The following is a 17,475-nucleotide window of genomic DNA, read 5'->3' on the forward strand; positions in this document are numbered from 1 at the left end:
TTGTGCTCTGAGGGTTTTCTTAGTCTAATTTTAAGGGCGCTAAGTGCTTGGCTGTTTATGTTTTAATTCCCTGCCTAATTTATTTGTTTGGACAGAAATCTCCACTAGCCCGTGGCCACCTCTCCCCTGGGCCTCCCTGGCTTTTCCCACGTTTCCAATTTTGTGGCCATGGAAGAGGGGCCCTGGGAAAGGCCGGGTCCCTTCAGGAGGCTCGGACCCTCTGCTCCTTGAGGGGGACCCTTTCTTTGATCCCACGTCAGCATCTGATCATCTCTGGCAGGAGCATGCCAGGCAGCTGAACTCTGGCCCTGTTTATCTCAGAATTGCCACAGTCATAAGGGAACCCTCACCTGAAAAATTGATGACGATGTGATCAGTCAAGAGTGGGAGGGATAGGTCAGATATAGATAAGGGGCCAGGACTGTGTCCTGACCGCCCCAGCTTGTTGCTGACTGGGTAGCTCGTCAGGTTGGGGAAGACTGAGAGAGTTGGTAGGACTGATGGAGGTGGTGGGGATTGAACTCACTAGTTATGCAATAGAACCAGGACTCTGCTTTTCCCAGAAGGTATGTTGTGAAATAGGACCACGTTGCCACCCCTGGCGACTCCCCTGTACACCCCCACAGGTGTCAGAAAGCAGGAGGACTGCCCTCAGGCGAGGGAGCTGGGGTCGCATGTCCACCTGAATGTGTAGCTGCCGTGGCTCACTCTTTCAAAGCATCTGTTATCTGGCAGCTGGAGTGGGCGAGTCAATAGTAGAATGTGGTTGGCCTGGGCACTTTTCTGTATTCTCTCATTTCATGCAAACTTGGTATCTTTCTTCACTTGGGTTAGTTGCTTTTGAAAGTTATTGCAGAACCCCAGAGGGGAGCAGGAAAGAGAGAAAGGGGAAGGCAGCACATGTGTGGATGTTCCCCATGAGTTACCAGTCTGGGCCACTGGGATGCAATCTCAGGGCCAGCGTAGGACACAGGCTTCCTAATTCTCCTGCCGGAGGGAGGAGGAGCTGGGTCTGTATCCACTGTATCCACGTTTGTGGGCAGGGAAAGTCCCCAGGCAGAGAGATGCGGGTGCTGGCTGGCAGGTGGAAGTCAGGCCGCGTCACAGAAGTGTTGAGGGGGCCTGGGGGGCTCCTGTGAGGGGGCTTCTGTGTTGCTTTTCTCCTAGTACAGGTGAGGATGCGTTTAATTGCCAAAGATCACTCAAACAGCAAATGGTACATAGAGCTGTGTTTTGAGTTTTGCATTTGTCTGACCTCAGCAAATCATTTTGTCCCCCAGAGGTCGGAGGGACTGGATTTCTATTTGTGTTTTGGTGTTTCTGGTTTAAATGAGCTTTACATAGGTGCCAGTCATTAACCCTCTCAAAAGCAGAGAAGGTGACTGAACTGTCCCAGGGGTCCTGTCACCAGGGGAGGGGAACGTGAATGTTTTGGGTGTCAGTGTTCTCAAGAGCACCTGCCTGTCTCCTTTGCTGGAGGCTCTGGGCTGACCATGGCAGGAGCGTGAAAGCCTGTGTGAGCCGAGGAGTGCAGGACGGGGCCAGGTGACAGGGTGTCACATCTGTGGCGCGTGTCCATCATTCACAGAAGAGTGTGAGCTCCGAGTCCAGGCCTAAAGAGGCCTCATGCGTTCCCACCCGCCCCTCTGGGTACTTCAGACCATCACCTTCAACGTGTTCTCCATAGCTCACTGGTCCCAGAAGGGAGACATGTGTAACAGACTGAACCCCAAACCTGCGGCCAGAGGCCAGCCAGGTCATCCAATCCCTAGCAGATCTGTAGATGTGCTTGTGAGAAATAAATGCTTGTCATCGTTTGTAAGGAGATTTCTTGGTTTTTATGTGACGATAGTTGACTGTCTCAGGCTCATCCCAGGAACCCACATTCCTTGTGCAACAGTGGCTGAGTGATGGGCTCCAGCCTCCAGAATCACACTCTTTTCTGTGGTTGATCCTTGACTTAATGATGACCAGCTGGAACCAGCAAGGAAGTAGCAAAGTGGTCATGCCCTCTGCCCAAGCTTTCTTCCCCCTCCTGGGCATACACACCTCAGGATCCTGAGTCTTTCGTGCCCTGAGTGGGGAGTATTGGGTGGGACTGGGTGAGGACCTCTGGGGTGTAAGCAGCCCCTTAGAACAGTGGGAGACTGAACAGAACGTCTCTGTAGTCCTTGGTCCTGTAAGAGGTGAGAGGTGGCAGATGCTCAGTTCTCTTGAAGAGGGACCGGCAGGTGGGGGGTTGCAGGCCACACTTAGGGCCCTTGCCTGTGCTCCAGCTCTGGGATCTCCATCTTCCTGTTTTGTGGTCTAAATTTAAGGCCACCATCATTTTCTCTTAATGTGGAAAAACTCAAGTAACGTGAGCTGTCTATTCCAGGTAGGGGATCATGTGGTGGTGAAGTGCAAGGGAAGTATTTTGGAGTTTGACAGAACCTTTCAGATACCACCCAGCCTGGCCTCTTTGTCTTTACTGATGCTCAGAGATGTGGGCTGGCTTGCTCAGGCCCAGTTTTAATTACACGCTGCACAGTGAGGAGGCCAAGTCGTGTAGTGGCTAAGAGCACAAGACTCTGGGCCCAGAGCCCCAGTCCTGGCTTGGCCACTCGTGAATGCCATGACTGCAGATGAGTGACTGCCTCTTGGGAGCATTAACCTACCTCATGAGGCTCTGGAGAGGATTAAGTTAAAGCTTACAAGTTCTTAGAGCAATGGCTGGCATACACAGATCAGACAGACAGACAGGTAGGTAGATAGATAGTAAGTACTACAATTGACCCTCTGCCCCCAGGGCCATGAGGGGCCAGCTGTACTGTGTCATTTTACAGAAGGGACTTGAGCACCTTCTGATCGTGGTATCTCATGGGTTCTGGAACCAATCCCTCACGGATACTGAGGGAAGATTGTATGTGCTAAGCACATATATGTTAATATAACATATGTGCTAATGGAGAGCCTGACACTGAAGCTGAAGCTCCAGGTGGCTTACTTTGGCCACCTGATGTGAAGAGCCAACTCACTGGAAAAGACCCTGATGCTGGGAAAGATAGAGGGCAGAAGGAGAAGTGGGAAACAGAGGATGAGATGGTTGATGGCATTACTGACTCATGGACATGAGTTTGAGCAAACTCTGGGAGGTAGTGAAGGGCAGGAAAGCCTGGCCCGCTGCAGGGTTGCAAAGAGTCGGACACGACTGAATGACTGAACAACACCTACGACAATTTGCTAATATACTATCTGCCAAGCAAGCGTTTGTTAATTACTGTAGGATGACTAATTTTTCTACCAGGGATAGAGTCCACTCAGTTTCATTAAGTACTGAATACCTTTTATGCCCTGTGCTAAGTCCCTGATGGATAAAACCCAAGAAGTTCCCCATCTATAGGGGAAAACAGAGTTGGAACATGACGTCTCCAAAAGTGGCAGAGCTGAGTGAGGAGAGAATTCTGTGCCCGTGTAGATGGTTGGGCACCTCTCCAAGGGCCCAGGCTGCATCCACGTTCGAGGTTGCATGAAGGCAGGATTATTTCATTTTGCCACTAAAAAGACAGACCTGCGTAGAGTTGGCTGCTTGTTGGGGCCCATGGAAAAGAGGGATGGTGGGTGCTGGGCAGGGGAGGAAGAGTGGAAAGACCCAAGACTGCGGCTGGGTGTGGCCCCGTCTTCCAGGCTTCTGCCTCTGTGGCCTCACACTCTAGCTGGGCCCTCAGTGGGAATGGACACGGTAATGCCTCCATTGCAGTTACCTCTGAGGGTTATTGTGGGAAGCCTCTGCGAAAATGCAGGTGGAGGTGTTCAGAAAGACTGTACACTGTTCTCTAATCATGGCCCGACTGTGGGTCTTGGTGAGGGTCAGCTGTGTTCTCTCCAGAAGGTCAGAAGGTTGATTTAATTTGGGGAGCCTCTAAGTATGTGTGCACCTGTCTACAACGTCTCAAACATTTTAATTCTTAAAAAGTCAGTCTTTGGTTTGGCACAGATTCATTTTTCTCCTGGCTCTTCAGGTGCTTCCTGTTTCTCATTGGGTGGGAAATGCTATCAGAATATTCTGTTTGGAACCAGGAAATGTAGAGAGAATTGGAAACAAAAATGAATTTAGGACACAAAATAAGTGGATGGAGCGTACCCCTAAGTCAAACCGTTCATCTGGTATGAGAACGTCATTACTACCATATGGGGTTCGGTTTTATCAACACATGTGAGAAGATGAGAAGTTTAGTGAGAGGACAGATGGGGACAACTCTTTGTAAATTAAGGGCACACACTAAAGCATTAGTTAGTGTTAACTGACTCGTGGGATTTTAGTATTCCCCAGAGGGAAGTCAGTGCATTGATAAAATCAAGTGCAGGGATTTCTTTCATCCTTTGCCCTTGAGTCCACAGAGGCAAGAAGCCAGAGCTGGGCAGGAGAGGTCTGTGAGCAAGTCATCATTTTATTCTCACTAATATGAAATAATCTGGGAGCAGCTCACCTAAATTAACAAAACATATTCCAAATCAAACACTGGTAAATGCAGCTGGGTACCACTGTATGTTAGATCTGATTTCAGAATCTGACTTTACCACTCACTCATTCCTATGACTGAACCCATAGCTCCGAATGTCTGATTGGGTGACTTTGGGTAGACTCCCCCGCCTCCTCCTGAACCTCAGTGTCCTTCTCTGTAAAATGGAAAGATTAATCCCTATTTAAGAGGTATTTGGGATTTCCCTGGCAGTCCAGTGGTTAGAACTCTGCGCTTTCTCTGTGGCTATCTGGTCGGGGAACTAAGACCCCACAAGCTGCACGGTGCGGCCAAAAAAATAAAAAAGAGATATTTGAATTATATAATGTGCCTAACAAAATTTTTAGCTCAGAGTGAGCATTTAGTAAAAGGGAATTTTCTAATTAACTTTATAAGTACTATTTTTGTGTCCTTTAGTCTTCACAGAAGATGTCCAGTGATCCTGCTTTAATGAATAATGGAGGGTAGAAAGCTGGGAATTGCTAAAAAGATTTTAAGATTCCTTGAAAAGATTATATTTTTAAAAATATCTTTGAAAATCCTGTTTGCACAATTTATTTGCTTGGTAAGCGCTCCTCTTTATGTAGAGGATCTAAAGTTTAAATTATGCCATATTTAAATGTTCTCAAGTTTGGAATGGTTGGGGTCTTAATCTGTCCAATTTTACTGTCCCTTAAAATGGTCCCATGGATTCCCAAGATTTCTGTGCCATTTTCTTTGTTATCAGGGGGTGGCCAGGCCTTTAATTCCTAATTTCTTTTGCATCTCTCACAACAGAGATTAATTCTAGAGAAGGAAATAGATCCCCTATTTAGATGTGAAGGTTCTTCTAATGTTGTGGCCTGTGGCTCCACAGGGGATACAAATCAATCAAGGTCCATTTACAAATGAAAAGCAACTGAGGTTTTGTTTCGTTGTGTTTTTGTTTAGAGGAGAACCATAAAAGGCTAAGTTAATCCATTTAAAAATTCAAGAACAAGACCCATAAATTTTTATTAAATAAAGAGCTCTACATTTACATAGGATTTTATGGTTTCCAAAGAGCTTTCATAAACATTATCTCATTTAAGTAAATACAGCAAATTAAAAAAAAGCACATGCAATCCCATATTATTGGCTGTTAATGCAGAGAAGGACCCTGCGAGGGGAAGCTGGAGGGTGACCGGAGGAGACAGCTCGAGCCAGATGAGGAGGCCAGATCTCTTGCAGTGACTCTTGGGCTCAAGGAGCCCCATCAAGCTTTTCCTTTGGTGTGAACAAAATTCTTATTTTGGGCACAAAAATATTCTACATGGCAAACATGTTTCCATACATTGTGTGGGACTGTTGACCACTTAAACTCTGCCTTCTAACAGTTTCCTTATAGATATTCAAATGTTGCAAGTCTCCTCTTCTAAAATTGCTTATCTATGTGAATGATATTTTAAGCTTTATTCCTTTTAGAGACACTGACAGGTTGAAAGGTACCAAGTATTTTTCAAGCAGGTACTTTCTGGGTTCCAGGTATTGTGCTTGGTACTGACCATTTATGACATCAGAGGGGAGTAACTATTCTTATGTCCATCGTACAGATGAGAAAACTGAGGCTTTTCAGCTTCTTTCCTTAAAGATGACTGCAAAACATTGAGTATAGTTCCTTGTGTTGTATAGTGGGTCCTTGTTGCTTCTTATCTATTTTATGTATAGTGAGTAGTGTGTATGTGTTGATACTAAACTCCTAATTTATGCTTACCCCTTCCCCTTTGGTCACTATAGCTTGTTTTCTGTGTCTCTAAGTCTATTTCTGTATTTCTGTTTTGTGCATGCTTAGTTGCTTCAGTTTAGCTGAGTTGCTCAGTCGTGTCCAACTCTTTGCAACCCCATGGACTGTGGCATACCAGGCTTCCCTGTCCCGGAGTTTACCCAAACTCATGTCCATTGAGTTGGTGATGCTGACCAACTGTCTCATCCTCTGTCATCCCCTTCTCCTCCCACCTTCGCTACATCAGGGTCTTTTCAAATGAGTCAGCTCCTCGCATCAGGTCGCCAAAGTACTGGAGTTTCAGCTTCAGCATCAGTCCTTCCAATGAACATTCAGGACTGATTTCCTTTAGGATGGACTGGTTGGATCTCCTTGCAGTCCAAGGGACTCTCAAGAGTCTTCGCCAACACCACAGTTCAAAAGCATCAATTTTTCAGCGCTCAGCTTTCTTCACAGTCCAACTCTCACATCCATACATGACTACTGGAAAAACCATAGCTTTGACTAGATGGACCTTTGTTGGCAAAGTAACGTCTCCGCTTTTGAATATGCTGTCTAAGTTGGTCATAACTTTTCTTCCAAGGAGCAAGCATCCTTTAATTTCATGGCCGCAGTCACCATCTGCAGTGATTTTGGAGCCCAAAAAAATAAAGTCTGTCCCTGTTTCCATTGTTCCCCCATCTATATGCCATGAAGTAATGGGACCAGATGCCATGATCTTAGTTTTCTGAATGTTGAGTTTTAAGCCAACTTCTTCACTCTCCTCTTTCAATTTCATTAAGAGACTCTTTAGTTCTTTTCGCTTTCTGCCATAAGGGTGGTATCATCTGCATATCTGAGGTTATTGATATTTCTCCCAGCAATCTTGATTCCAGCTTGTGCTTCCTCCAGCCCAGCATTTCTCATGATGTACTCTGCATATAAGTTAAATAAGCAGGGTGACAATATACAGACTTGACATACTCCTTTTCCTATTTGGAACCAGTCTGTTGTTCCATGTCCAGTTCTAACTGTTGCTTCTTGACCTGAATACAGATTTCTCAGGAGGCAAGTCTGGTGATCTGTTATTCTCATCACTTTAAGATTTTCTACAGTTTATTGTGATCCACACAGTCAAAGGCTTTGGCATAGTCAATAAAACAGAAGTAGATGTTTTTCTGGAACTCTCTTGCTTTTTCGATGATCCAGTGAATGTTGGCAATTTGATCTCTGGTTCCTCTGGCTTTTTAAATCCAGCTTGAACATCTGGAAGTTCACGGTTCATGTACTGTTGAAACCTGGCTCGGAGAATTTTGACCATTCCTTTGCTAGCGTGTGAGATGAGTGCAATTGTGTGGTAGTCTGAGCATTTTTTAGCATTGCCTTTCTTTGGGATTGGAATGAAAACTGACCTTTTCCAGTCCTGTGGCCATTGCTGAGTTTTCCAGATTTGCTGACTTACGGAGTGTAGCACTTTCACAGCATCATCTTTCAGGATTTGAAATAGCTCAGCTGGAATTCCATTCACTCCACTAGCTTTGTGATGCTTCCTAAGGCCCACTTGACTTTGCATTCCAGGATGTCTGGCTCTAGGTGAGTGATCACACCATTGTGGTTATCTGGGTTGTGAAGATCTTTTTTGTATAGTTCTTCTGTATATTCTTGCCACCTCTTCTTAATATCTTCTGCTTCTGTTAGGTCCATACCATTTCTATCCTTTATTGAGCCCATCTTTACATGAAATGTTCCCTTGATATCTCTAATTTTCTTGAAGAGATCTCTAGTCTTTCCCATTCTATTGCTTTCCTCTATTTCTTTGCAGTGATCACCGAGGAAGGCTTTCTTATCTCTCCTTGCTATTCTTTGGAACTCTGCATTTAGATGGGTATCTTTCCTTTTCTCCTTTGCCTTTGGCTTCTCTTCTTTTCACAGCTATTTGTAAGGCCTCCTCAGACAACCATTTTGCCTTTTTGCATTTCTTTTTTTGGGGGATGGTCTTGATCACTGCTTCCTACAATGTCATGAACCTCTGTCCATAGTTTTTCAGGCACTCTGTCTATCAGATCTAATGCCTTGAATCTATGTGTCACTTTCACTGTATAATCATAAGGAATTTGATTTAGGTCATACCTGAATGGTCTAGTGGTTTTCCCTACTTTCTTCAATTTAAGTTTGAATTTGGCAATAAGGAGTTCATGATCTGAGCCACAGTCAGCTCCTGGTCTTTTTTTTGCTGACTGTATAGAGCTTCTCCATCTTTGGCTGCAAATAATATAACCAACCTGATTTTAGTATTGACCATCTGGTGATGTCTTAGTCATGCCCAGCTCTCTGTGACCCTATGGACTGTATGTAGCCTGCTAGCCTTCTCTGACCATGGCATTTTTCAGGCAAGAATAGTGGAGTGGGTTGCATTTTTGTCCTCCAGGGCATCTTCCCCACCCAGGGATCAAACCTGCGTCTCCTGCATCTCCTTCATTGCAGGTGGAATCTTTACCCACTGAGCTGTTGGGAAGCCCCTTTTCTGTTTTATATAAAAGTTCATTTGTATAATCAAATTGTTTAATTATCATTTGGTTAGTATTCACTCAGAAATTGAGCAAAAATTTAGACATGAAGAGTGGAAAGCAGTTTTTTCCGTCTGGTATTTTATTTCATGGCTAAGCTAAGAAACTATGGAAAGATAGCTTTTAAATTGATGTGTTAAAAAGACTTGCTTTCAAAGATGAAACTTTCTCGAATGGATACAAAGAAGAGTTCAGTAGGAAGAATATATGTTACACTGTATAGTAAATCTTGATCTTTGGATGGATTGGTTTTATCCCACCAGTGTTTTGGGAAGAGTGCAGGAAGCCACCCCGCCCAGGCTAATTCTTGAATGAATTAAATTCATTAGTGTAAGCTCCATGCATCGAGCTGCGGGTTGTGAACATTTGGAAACCAGTATCTTTCTCCTCTCTGAATTGCCTGTTGTTTAGACAGGGTTTAATGAAACCAGCAGCTCAACCAAAGAGAATACTACCATTTTTAGGGTGGAGGAGCCATACATCTTAATGAATCAAAGTGTATGACGCAGGCCCCGTAATTCAGACCCACCCACATCAGAAAGAGCTTTCCAGCCTGTTCCCAGCTCCTCCGAGGGATGTTCAGGCCACCATGCCTTGCTTCCCTGATTGAATTCCCCCACATTTAACAGAGTCGAGTTTGTTACAGCATCTGTGAGCGGCTGTCCCGCCAAGCCCGGTTGGTTCTCTCTTGCTGCTCCGAGGTGGATACACGTTTTGTTCTACAGCGGAGAGGAAGGCAGCTGGCACATTGTGGTCCTCTCTGCCCGGCCACGTCCTCAGGGCATTTGGAGGCTGGGTGGGGGAGACTGAGCGGCCCACTGCCTTTGTGTGTGCAGGGGCAGTTCTTCCTGGGAGTGCAGGAGACTGGAGGTCCTGTCCCAGCCCTCCACCCTGTGCTTCCTGGGCCTGTCCACGGGGCAAGGGTATGTGACCTGGCTGTGCTGTGGTGGGGCAGCCCCTTGTCTCCACACCCACCTCTTCTCATAGATGCTCTCCTGCTTTTCAGGTGTAGACAAGCAAAAGCAAGCTTTCTAGCATATAGGTATGATAGATTGCCCTACATATATATATATTTTCTTTTTTTTTTTAAGAAAGGCCTATGTTTTAGAACTGGTTTAGAGAGAAACTTCAACCTGCTCTTTATATTTACATATAAATGTATATATGATATATATATATATAATATTTTAGTGTATTATATAATATATAAGCAAAATATGCAAAATATTAAAATATGTATTTATGTCTCATATGTATATTTTTATATATTGTGTATTTGTATTTATTTGTATATATTACGAGTTCAGTTCAGTTGCTCAGTCATGTCTGACTCCTTGCGACCCCATGGACTGCAGCATGCCAGGCTTCCCTGTCCATCGCCAACTCCCAGAGTGTGCTCAAACTCATGTCCATTGAGTCAGTGATGCCATCCAACCATCTCAGCCTCTCTTGTCCCCTTCTCCTCCTGCCTTCAGTCTTTCCCAGCATCAGGGTCTTTTCCAGTGAGTCAGCTCTTCATATCAGGTGGCCAAAGTATTGGAGCTTCAGCTTTAGCGTCAGCATCAGTCCTTCCAGTGAGTTTTCAGGACTGATTTTCCTTTAGGATTGACTGGTTTGATCTCCTTGCTGTCCAAGGGACTCTCAAGAGTCTTCTCCAACACCACAGTTCAAAAGCATCAATTCTTTGGTGCTCAGCTTTCTTTATGGTCCAATTCTCACATCCATACATGACTACTAGAAAAACCATAGCTTGGACTATATGGACCTTTGTCAGTAAAGTAATGTCTCTGCTTTTTGATATGCTCTCTAGGTTTGTCATAGCTTTTCTTCCAAGGAGCATCTTTTAATTTCATGGCTGCAGTCATCATCTGCAGTGATTTTGGAGCCCAAGAAAATAAAGTCTGTCACTGTTTCCATTGATTCCCCATCTATTTGCCATGAAGTGATGGGACTAGATGCCATATCTTATTTTATATATATATATATATATATATATGTATATATATTTTCTTTTTTTCTTGCAGAAGGAATCAGTGGTATCCTTAACTCATGGCAATAACACTCAAAAGAGTGAAAACAAGTGGGACATGCTGTGGTCCAGGACTCGGTGCCTCCTGGGCAGGCCCCCATAGCCCAAGCCCAGGCCATAAGCACCTGAGGTGCTAGTCTATCTGTTGTGTGGCCTGGCTCACTTTACAGATGCTTTCTTAGATCACTTCTCACTGAATCAGGATTTTGAATATCTGGTAGGCCAGCACAATGTGGGTGTTTGATTTTTACTGGAAAGGGGCAGGCCAGGCACAGAACTTGACTTGGGGTCTGGGTGGCCCTGCTTGCACAGTGGTACCTAGTCTTAAGATGTGGTTGTTCAGGAGTAACCTTGAAGTGTTGTGTAAAGGCTGCTCACATCGCTTCTTCACAGGAGTTTGACTTTTAGAAGAAGAGCACTTTGTCGCAGGAGTGCTGGGCATGGCCATCCCATCCATGTTCTCAGATCTTCGACGACTCTTCATGGGGGATCATGCCAAGGGGGTAGGCAGGGATTGAAGAACTGGTTCTGAGTATTCTTTCCAGTTCCTCCTGTGGCCCGAGAGGGAGGTGGAATTGCCCAGGGTAGAATCAACCAACCTGGGTTTGGAAAGCCCAGAAAAATCCATGCTGTGCATCCTTGGCCATGCATGCTCCACCGTCATCCTCAGGGCTCTGGGTCAGTGATGGCACCGATTGGAGAAGCAGGGTTCCTGGCACCCAGGACACAGCTCCTCTTCAAGCAAGGCTGGGGTGGAGGTCATGAAGTCTGACGGACCGGAGGTCAGAGGGCAGGGCTGGGAGGTCAGAGGGCACAAAGAGGTCCAAGGTGAGCAGATTGGAGAGTCTAGGTGCTCAGCGTCTGGAGGAATGTGCTGGGTCCTTTTGCTTCTCCGCTCAGGGCCTTGTGTTGGCACAGACAACTGCGTCCACCCCTTTCCTCGGCAAAGCCTCACCTGCACACACCATACCTTGTACAGGGCTGGTATCAGGGTCACTGAGATCAGTGAACTTGTCTTGGTGTTGAATAAACTATGTGATGAATACATTTTGAGGTGGAGAGAGGGGATCACTTTACCTGCAAGGTCACCTGGGCAGAGAAGCTTGAGGGAGGGGTTCTGGAAAGCTGTGGAATGTGAAATGTCAGATACACATCCCAGTGGAGCCCTGCTAGACTGGAGTTGCCACAGTTGCCTGCTCAAGTGTGTGGTGCAGTAGGGTGGAGGCCGGGAGTGTGGAAGCATGGGACTGGATCTTGTTCCAGGTTGAAGGGGTTAACCAGAGTACAGACATTTCTGGACAGTCAGAACCTGGTCTGTCGTCTCATCAGGAGTCTTGGGTACCAGGCAGGAGCCCCATGTGGTTGATTCCTTGCCCTCGAGCATCCTGAGGAGGCAGGTATAGACCCTGGGGTTTTAGTACCATCGGAGCCTGTGTGATGGTGCCTGCTTCCTGTGTCTCTGGTCCACAGACTTTGGAAGAGGCTGTCCCAGCTCAGGGAGCCTGGCTGGCCTCTGAATAATGGATGCTAAGATACTGGCTGAGGCAAGGGTGCTGGTCAAAGGGCTTCCCCTGCTGGCCTTTGGTCTGGGGTGGGGTTGGGACCCTCCCTAGAGTTGGTGGGTGGATATGCTTTTTGCCAGACCTTCCACATTTAATGTGACTGTTTGTTCTAGTTAGGGCATTCTGATCCTTTTTGCCATTGTGCTATTTGATATAGGATTTATTATTAATTTCTGTGATTTCTTGCCATCATACAGTTTGATGCAGGATCTGTTTATGACTTTGCTCTAAGCCTTGCTCCCGGTCCTGGGTGCAAGATGTTGCTGAGAAGTGCGTTCCATCGTCACTGGGTTGCTTTCTGTCAGGGCTGTGAGTTCTCTTTGTAATAACAAGGCAAGGCAGAAGGAACTGATTTAGCCCTCGCCTGGAAGAGGAGTAACTCCATTGACATTCCGTTGTAATTTAGCAGTTGGTTAATGGCCACTTACTGGAAAATGTTACCAGGCTCTGCGGTGAGTGTTGTTAGAAACTGAATTACTCTGTGTATTTCCCCTGAGCCCTTCCCCCGCTTCTCTTCCAGGACACGCTCTGGACCGCAGGAAGTGGCACTGTGTTGCAATCACAGCCTCATTGTCCCTTTGTGTTATTTACTTTGTGTTTTGGAATGAACGATATTGGTTTTAATGGAAGGAGAGACTTGTCAGGAGCCTGGGGAGGCGGGGAGTGACATGGAAGGGTCGCTGGGTCGCTTTACTCGGTGGCTTAGACCTGAAGGTGCCCAGAGGCTGCCTTGAGCCTGTATCCAGCCAAGTCAGTTTCACAGGTGATTAATCACTTAAGCTGGACATCATGCTATTTCCATGCCTTTACCCCTGTCGTTATTTCCAATGGCTATTCGGCTTCTGGGTTTTGTGTAACCACTCACTTTGCAAAACCTTTGATCAGTCACAGAGGTGAAAGAATGTGAATTTCCCAGTCTGCTGAACTTGGGTAGAATCTGGCTTTGCTATTTACTAGCTGTGTGACCTTGGAGGAGTCACTTAACCTCTCTGAGCCTCTGGGGGTTTCGCTTGTTTACAAATGGCCACATGAGTTCCCAGGGATGAGGGATTGATGAAATGATATGTGAGCATAGCTGATACAGTGCCCAGAACCTGCTAAACTTAAAATGCCAAGGGAAATATGAAACAGTAGCAGCAGAGTTCCCATTTGTTCGGTTGGAGTAATGGGAGTTGAGGAAATGGCGGAGGAAGAGTGCTTTCTTCTGGCCTGGAGAGATCTCCCCTTTTCCTTCCACACGAGGAATTCAGAGTGATGGTGTCACCGTGTGCTGGGGCCGATCCAGCAGAATACCCTCTTCCTGCAGCGCTTGGGCTCTGAGGGAGGTGGAAGGCGTGTTGCCTCCAGCTGGAAGTAGTGTCTTTTTGGGAGGCTTCGTTGTCTCCCAGGGGACCCCACACTGCGATGGCCACATCATTCCGTTTCTGGGTCATGTTTTCAGCTCTTCCTTCCTCCTGGGGCTCCCCATCCTTCCTGGACTGAATGAAGTAATTGTCACCAGCCTCCCACTTAATTACGGTGGCTGCTGCTCCTCCTTCCCCACATGCAAAGGAAGTCCATCGGGGCACTTGGCAGCCTCGCTACCTGATGGACCCGGAGCCTGGATTTTTGAGGTCTGGTGGATTCCTGAGACTTTCCTTCTGCGCCCCAGTCTGGACGGCGTCCCTAGGCCCTGCCCACGGCCGCACGCGGGGACGTGGCCAGCGCGCGGGCTGCTCCACACACGCCTGGCACGTACTGACAAGGCTGTGGTCTGCTTCTCTGCCCCCCCGCCCCCTCTAGAGTACAAGAAGAAGTACGGAGAAGAACACGGCTCCTGCCAGGCTGGGATAGCGGGCTTCTTCACCGAGGTGGGTATCGCTGTTCGGGCCACTCTTCTCTCGTGGGTGTTCATTTCCTGGCTGATGGGAGTTTGGGGGGCCCTTTGAGATGGGTCTTCCGATCCCCCCGCGCCCCCCAGCCACATCCTTGATCTTTGTGTGAATTCTGGTCCTTACATCCAGGGAAGCATGTTGACACTGGTGGGGGCACCTGCTGGCCAGAGACCACTGGGCAGAGGGGGTGAGCTTGCCCTTGGATCCCCATTTGGACGGTTTCTCCAGGAGTCAGTTTGACCCTGAGACCTATGGTAGGAATTGATTCAAGGGGGTGGGGGAGAGACAACGCCCAGTTAGTTTGTGTCTTCTTGCCAGTAGGTGTGAAGCTACATGAAGCATCCAGACATCACCTCCTAGCAATCCTCCTTAGTGGAGAGACTTGGTTTTTCTGCACAGCTCCAGCCATCCCCTTTCCCAGTTTCTGAAGGACCATGAATTCGAATTCTTATGATCTGTGCTGTCGGACCATGACCTTTGGTTGGTGGCCCATTTACTGGGACTATTTTCTCATGTGATTCTCACCCACTGTCCGTTTACTCTTCACATCAGCTCCTCATTTCTCATTTTTATAGTGGTCTGCCATGGAAATAGTTCCATGCCAGGCTCTGTAAGTGGCCCCATCATCCAGCTAGTTGCTCAGGCCAAAGAAAAAATGTACTTTTTACTTTACTTCTAATCATACACAGTCTTGTTGTTTTAACCTCCAAAGTACATCCCAGATATGACAGCTTTGATCACCACTGTCATCACCCTTCAGAAGAGCCATGGTCATTGCCTGGAGATACGCTGGCCCTGAATTTGTCTCCTTGTATCCATGGTTTTTTTTTTTTTGGTAGTAAAAATACACACCACAACTTCCCAGGTGGCGCTAGTGGTAAAGAACCTGCCTGCCAACTCAGGAGATGTAAGAGATGCGGGTTTGATCCCTGGGTCGGGAAGATCCCCTAGAGGAGGGCAAGGCAACCCACTCCAGTATTCTTGGCTGGAGAATCCCATGGACAGAGGAGCCTGGTGGGCTACAGTCCATGGGGTCGCAAAGAGTCAGACCCAGCTGAAGAGACTTAGCACACGCTTGCTATCTTTACAGACAGTGAACGTTTATCATTGGTCAGATCTAACAGTCTGTTTCTTTCTGGATTCTAGACTTCTCTGTTAAGAAGGTCATCCCCATCTTAAGAGTGTGAAATGGTCACCTCTATTTTGTTATGCCACTTTTATAGGTTAAAAAATATATCTTTAATCCATCTTGGATTTATGTTTGCAAATATTATATGAGGAAAATGAGCATTGTTTTCCTAAGTAAGTGGTTGGTTGTTCTGATACTGGTTTGTGAAACAGTTTCTTTATCCTCGTTGGTTTGAAATACCATCCTGCTGTAGGCCAAGTTCACCCATCTTCCATCTCAATGAGCATTTACATGGTGCAATTTCTATGACTGTTATTCCTCCAGTGAGATCTAGTGAGAATGACTCAACCCTGTCGGCAACTGGGAACCACTGTAAGTTTGCAAGCAGGCGACAGACACAGTAGTGGCCATGCTGTAAGAAAGGCTATTTGGGCTGGTCTTGTGCCCAGGAGTCTGGAAGTGGGAGAGCCTGGAGGGAGGCCAGGTTGAAGGCTGTGATGTGGTCCTGCCTCAAAATGACAGGGCAGCTTGGGGAGGGGGATGCTTCAGGAATCAAAAGGATGAGGGAAGTCAGAGAATGTGAAGGCAGTATCAGTGGGCTGGGCAAGCAGAGGACTGTGGGGTGGAGGAAGGAGGTTTTATGCCAGGGTTCTGGGGAATGGTGGTACCAGTGGAAAGGGGGCTGCCCAAGAAAGAATCCACTGGAAGAGGCAAACCATGGGGTCTGCCTTAGACATGTGCCATGTGAAGTAATGAGATGGGATGGTCACATGAATGTTTTTAGAACATAGCCTCAATTTGGCCAATGCTAGATGGGTTTGATAAAGGACAGAAATGGTATGGACCTAACAGAAGCAGAAGACATTAAAAAGAGGTGGCAAGAATATACAGAAGAACTATACAAAAAAGATCTTCATGACCCAGATAACCACGATGGTGTGATCACTCAACTAGAGCCAGACATCCTGGAATGTGAGGTCAAGTGGGCCTTAGGAAGCATCACTATGAACAAAGCTAGTGGAGGTGATGGAATTCCAGTTGAGCTATTTCAAATCCTGAAAGATGATGCTGTGAAAGTGCTGCACTCAATATGCCAGCAAATTTGGAAAATTCAGCAGTGGTCACAGGACTGGAAAAGGTCAGTTTCCATTCCAATCCCAAAGAAAGGCAATGCCAAAGAATGCTCAAACTGCTGCACAACTGCACTCATCTCACACGCTAGTAAAGTAATGCTCAAAATACACCAAGCCAGGCTTCAGCAATACGTGAACCGTGAACTTCCAGATGTTCAAGCTGGTTTTAGAAAAGGCAGAGGAACCAGAGATCAAATTGCCAACATCTGCTGGATCATTGAAAAAGCAAGAGAGTTCCAGAGAAACATCTATTTCTGCTTTATTGACTATGCCAATGCCTTTGACTGTGTGGATCACAACAAACTGTGGAAAATTCTGAAAGAGATGGGAATACCAAACCACCTGACCTGCCTCTTGAGAAACCTTTATGCAAGTCAGGAAGCAACAGTTAGAATAGGACATGGGACAGACTGGTTCCAAATAGGAAAAGGAGTACCTCAAGACTGTATATTGTCACCCTGCTTATTTAACTTATATGCAGAGTACATCATGAGAAACGCTGGGCTGGAAGAAGCACAAGCTGGAATCAAGATTGCTGGGAGAAATATCAATAACCTCAGATATGCAGATGACACCACCCTTATGGCAGAAAGTGAAGAGGAACTAAGAAGCCTCTTGATGAAAGTGAAAGAGGAGAGTGAAGAAGTTGGCTTAAAACTCAACATTCAGAAAACTAAGATCATGACATCTGGTCTCATCACTTCATGGGAAATAGATGGGGAAAGAGTGGAAACAGTGTCAGACTTTATTTTTTGGGGCTCCAGAATCACTGCAGATGGTGATTGCAACCATGAAATTAAAAGATGCTTATTCCTTGGAAGGAAAGTTGTGACCAACCTAGACAGAATAAAAGCAGAGACATTACTTTGTCAACAGAAGTCTGTCTGGTCAAGGCTATGGTTTTTCCAGTGGTCATGTATGGATGTGAGAGTTGGACTGTGAAGAAAGCTGAGCGCTGA

General features: G+C 46.3%; 1 protein-coding gene across 2 annotated transcripts in view; it reads left to right on the forward strand.

Moving 5' to 3' along the window:
• The window catches only part of ITGA9 (integrin subunit alpha 9), a 350,067-nt gene that overhangs the window by 30,615 nt on the left and 301,977 nt on the right, over positions 1–17,475 (forward strand). For both annotated transcript variants that reach the window (XM_065932998.1, XM_065932999.1), the window contains exon 5: positions 14,163–14,230. In XM_065932998.1, the coding sequence (XP_065789070.1) occupies positions 14,163–14,230 (68 nt within the window). The remainder of the gene's footprint in view (positions 1–14,162; positions 14,231–17,475) is intronic.

This window comes from Muntiacus reevesi, chromosome 4 (assembly GCF_963930625.1).
Source record: "Muntiacus reevesi chromosome 4, mMunRee1.1, whole genome shotgun sequence".
In the NCBI taxonomy this organism is placed as follows: Eukaryota; Metazoa; Chordata; class Mammalia; order Artiodactyla; family Cervidae; genus Muntiacus; species Muntiacus reevesi.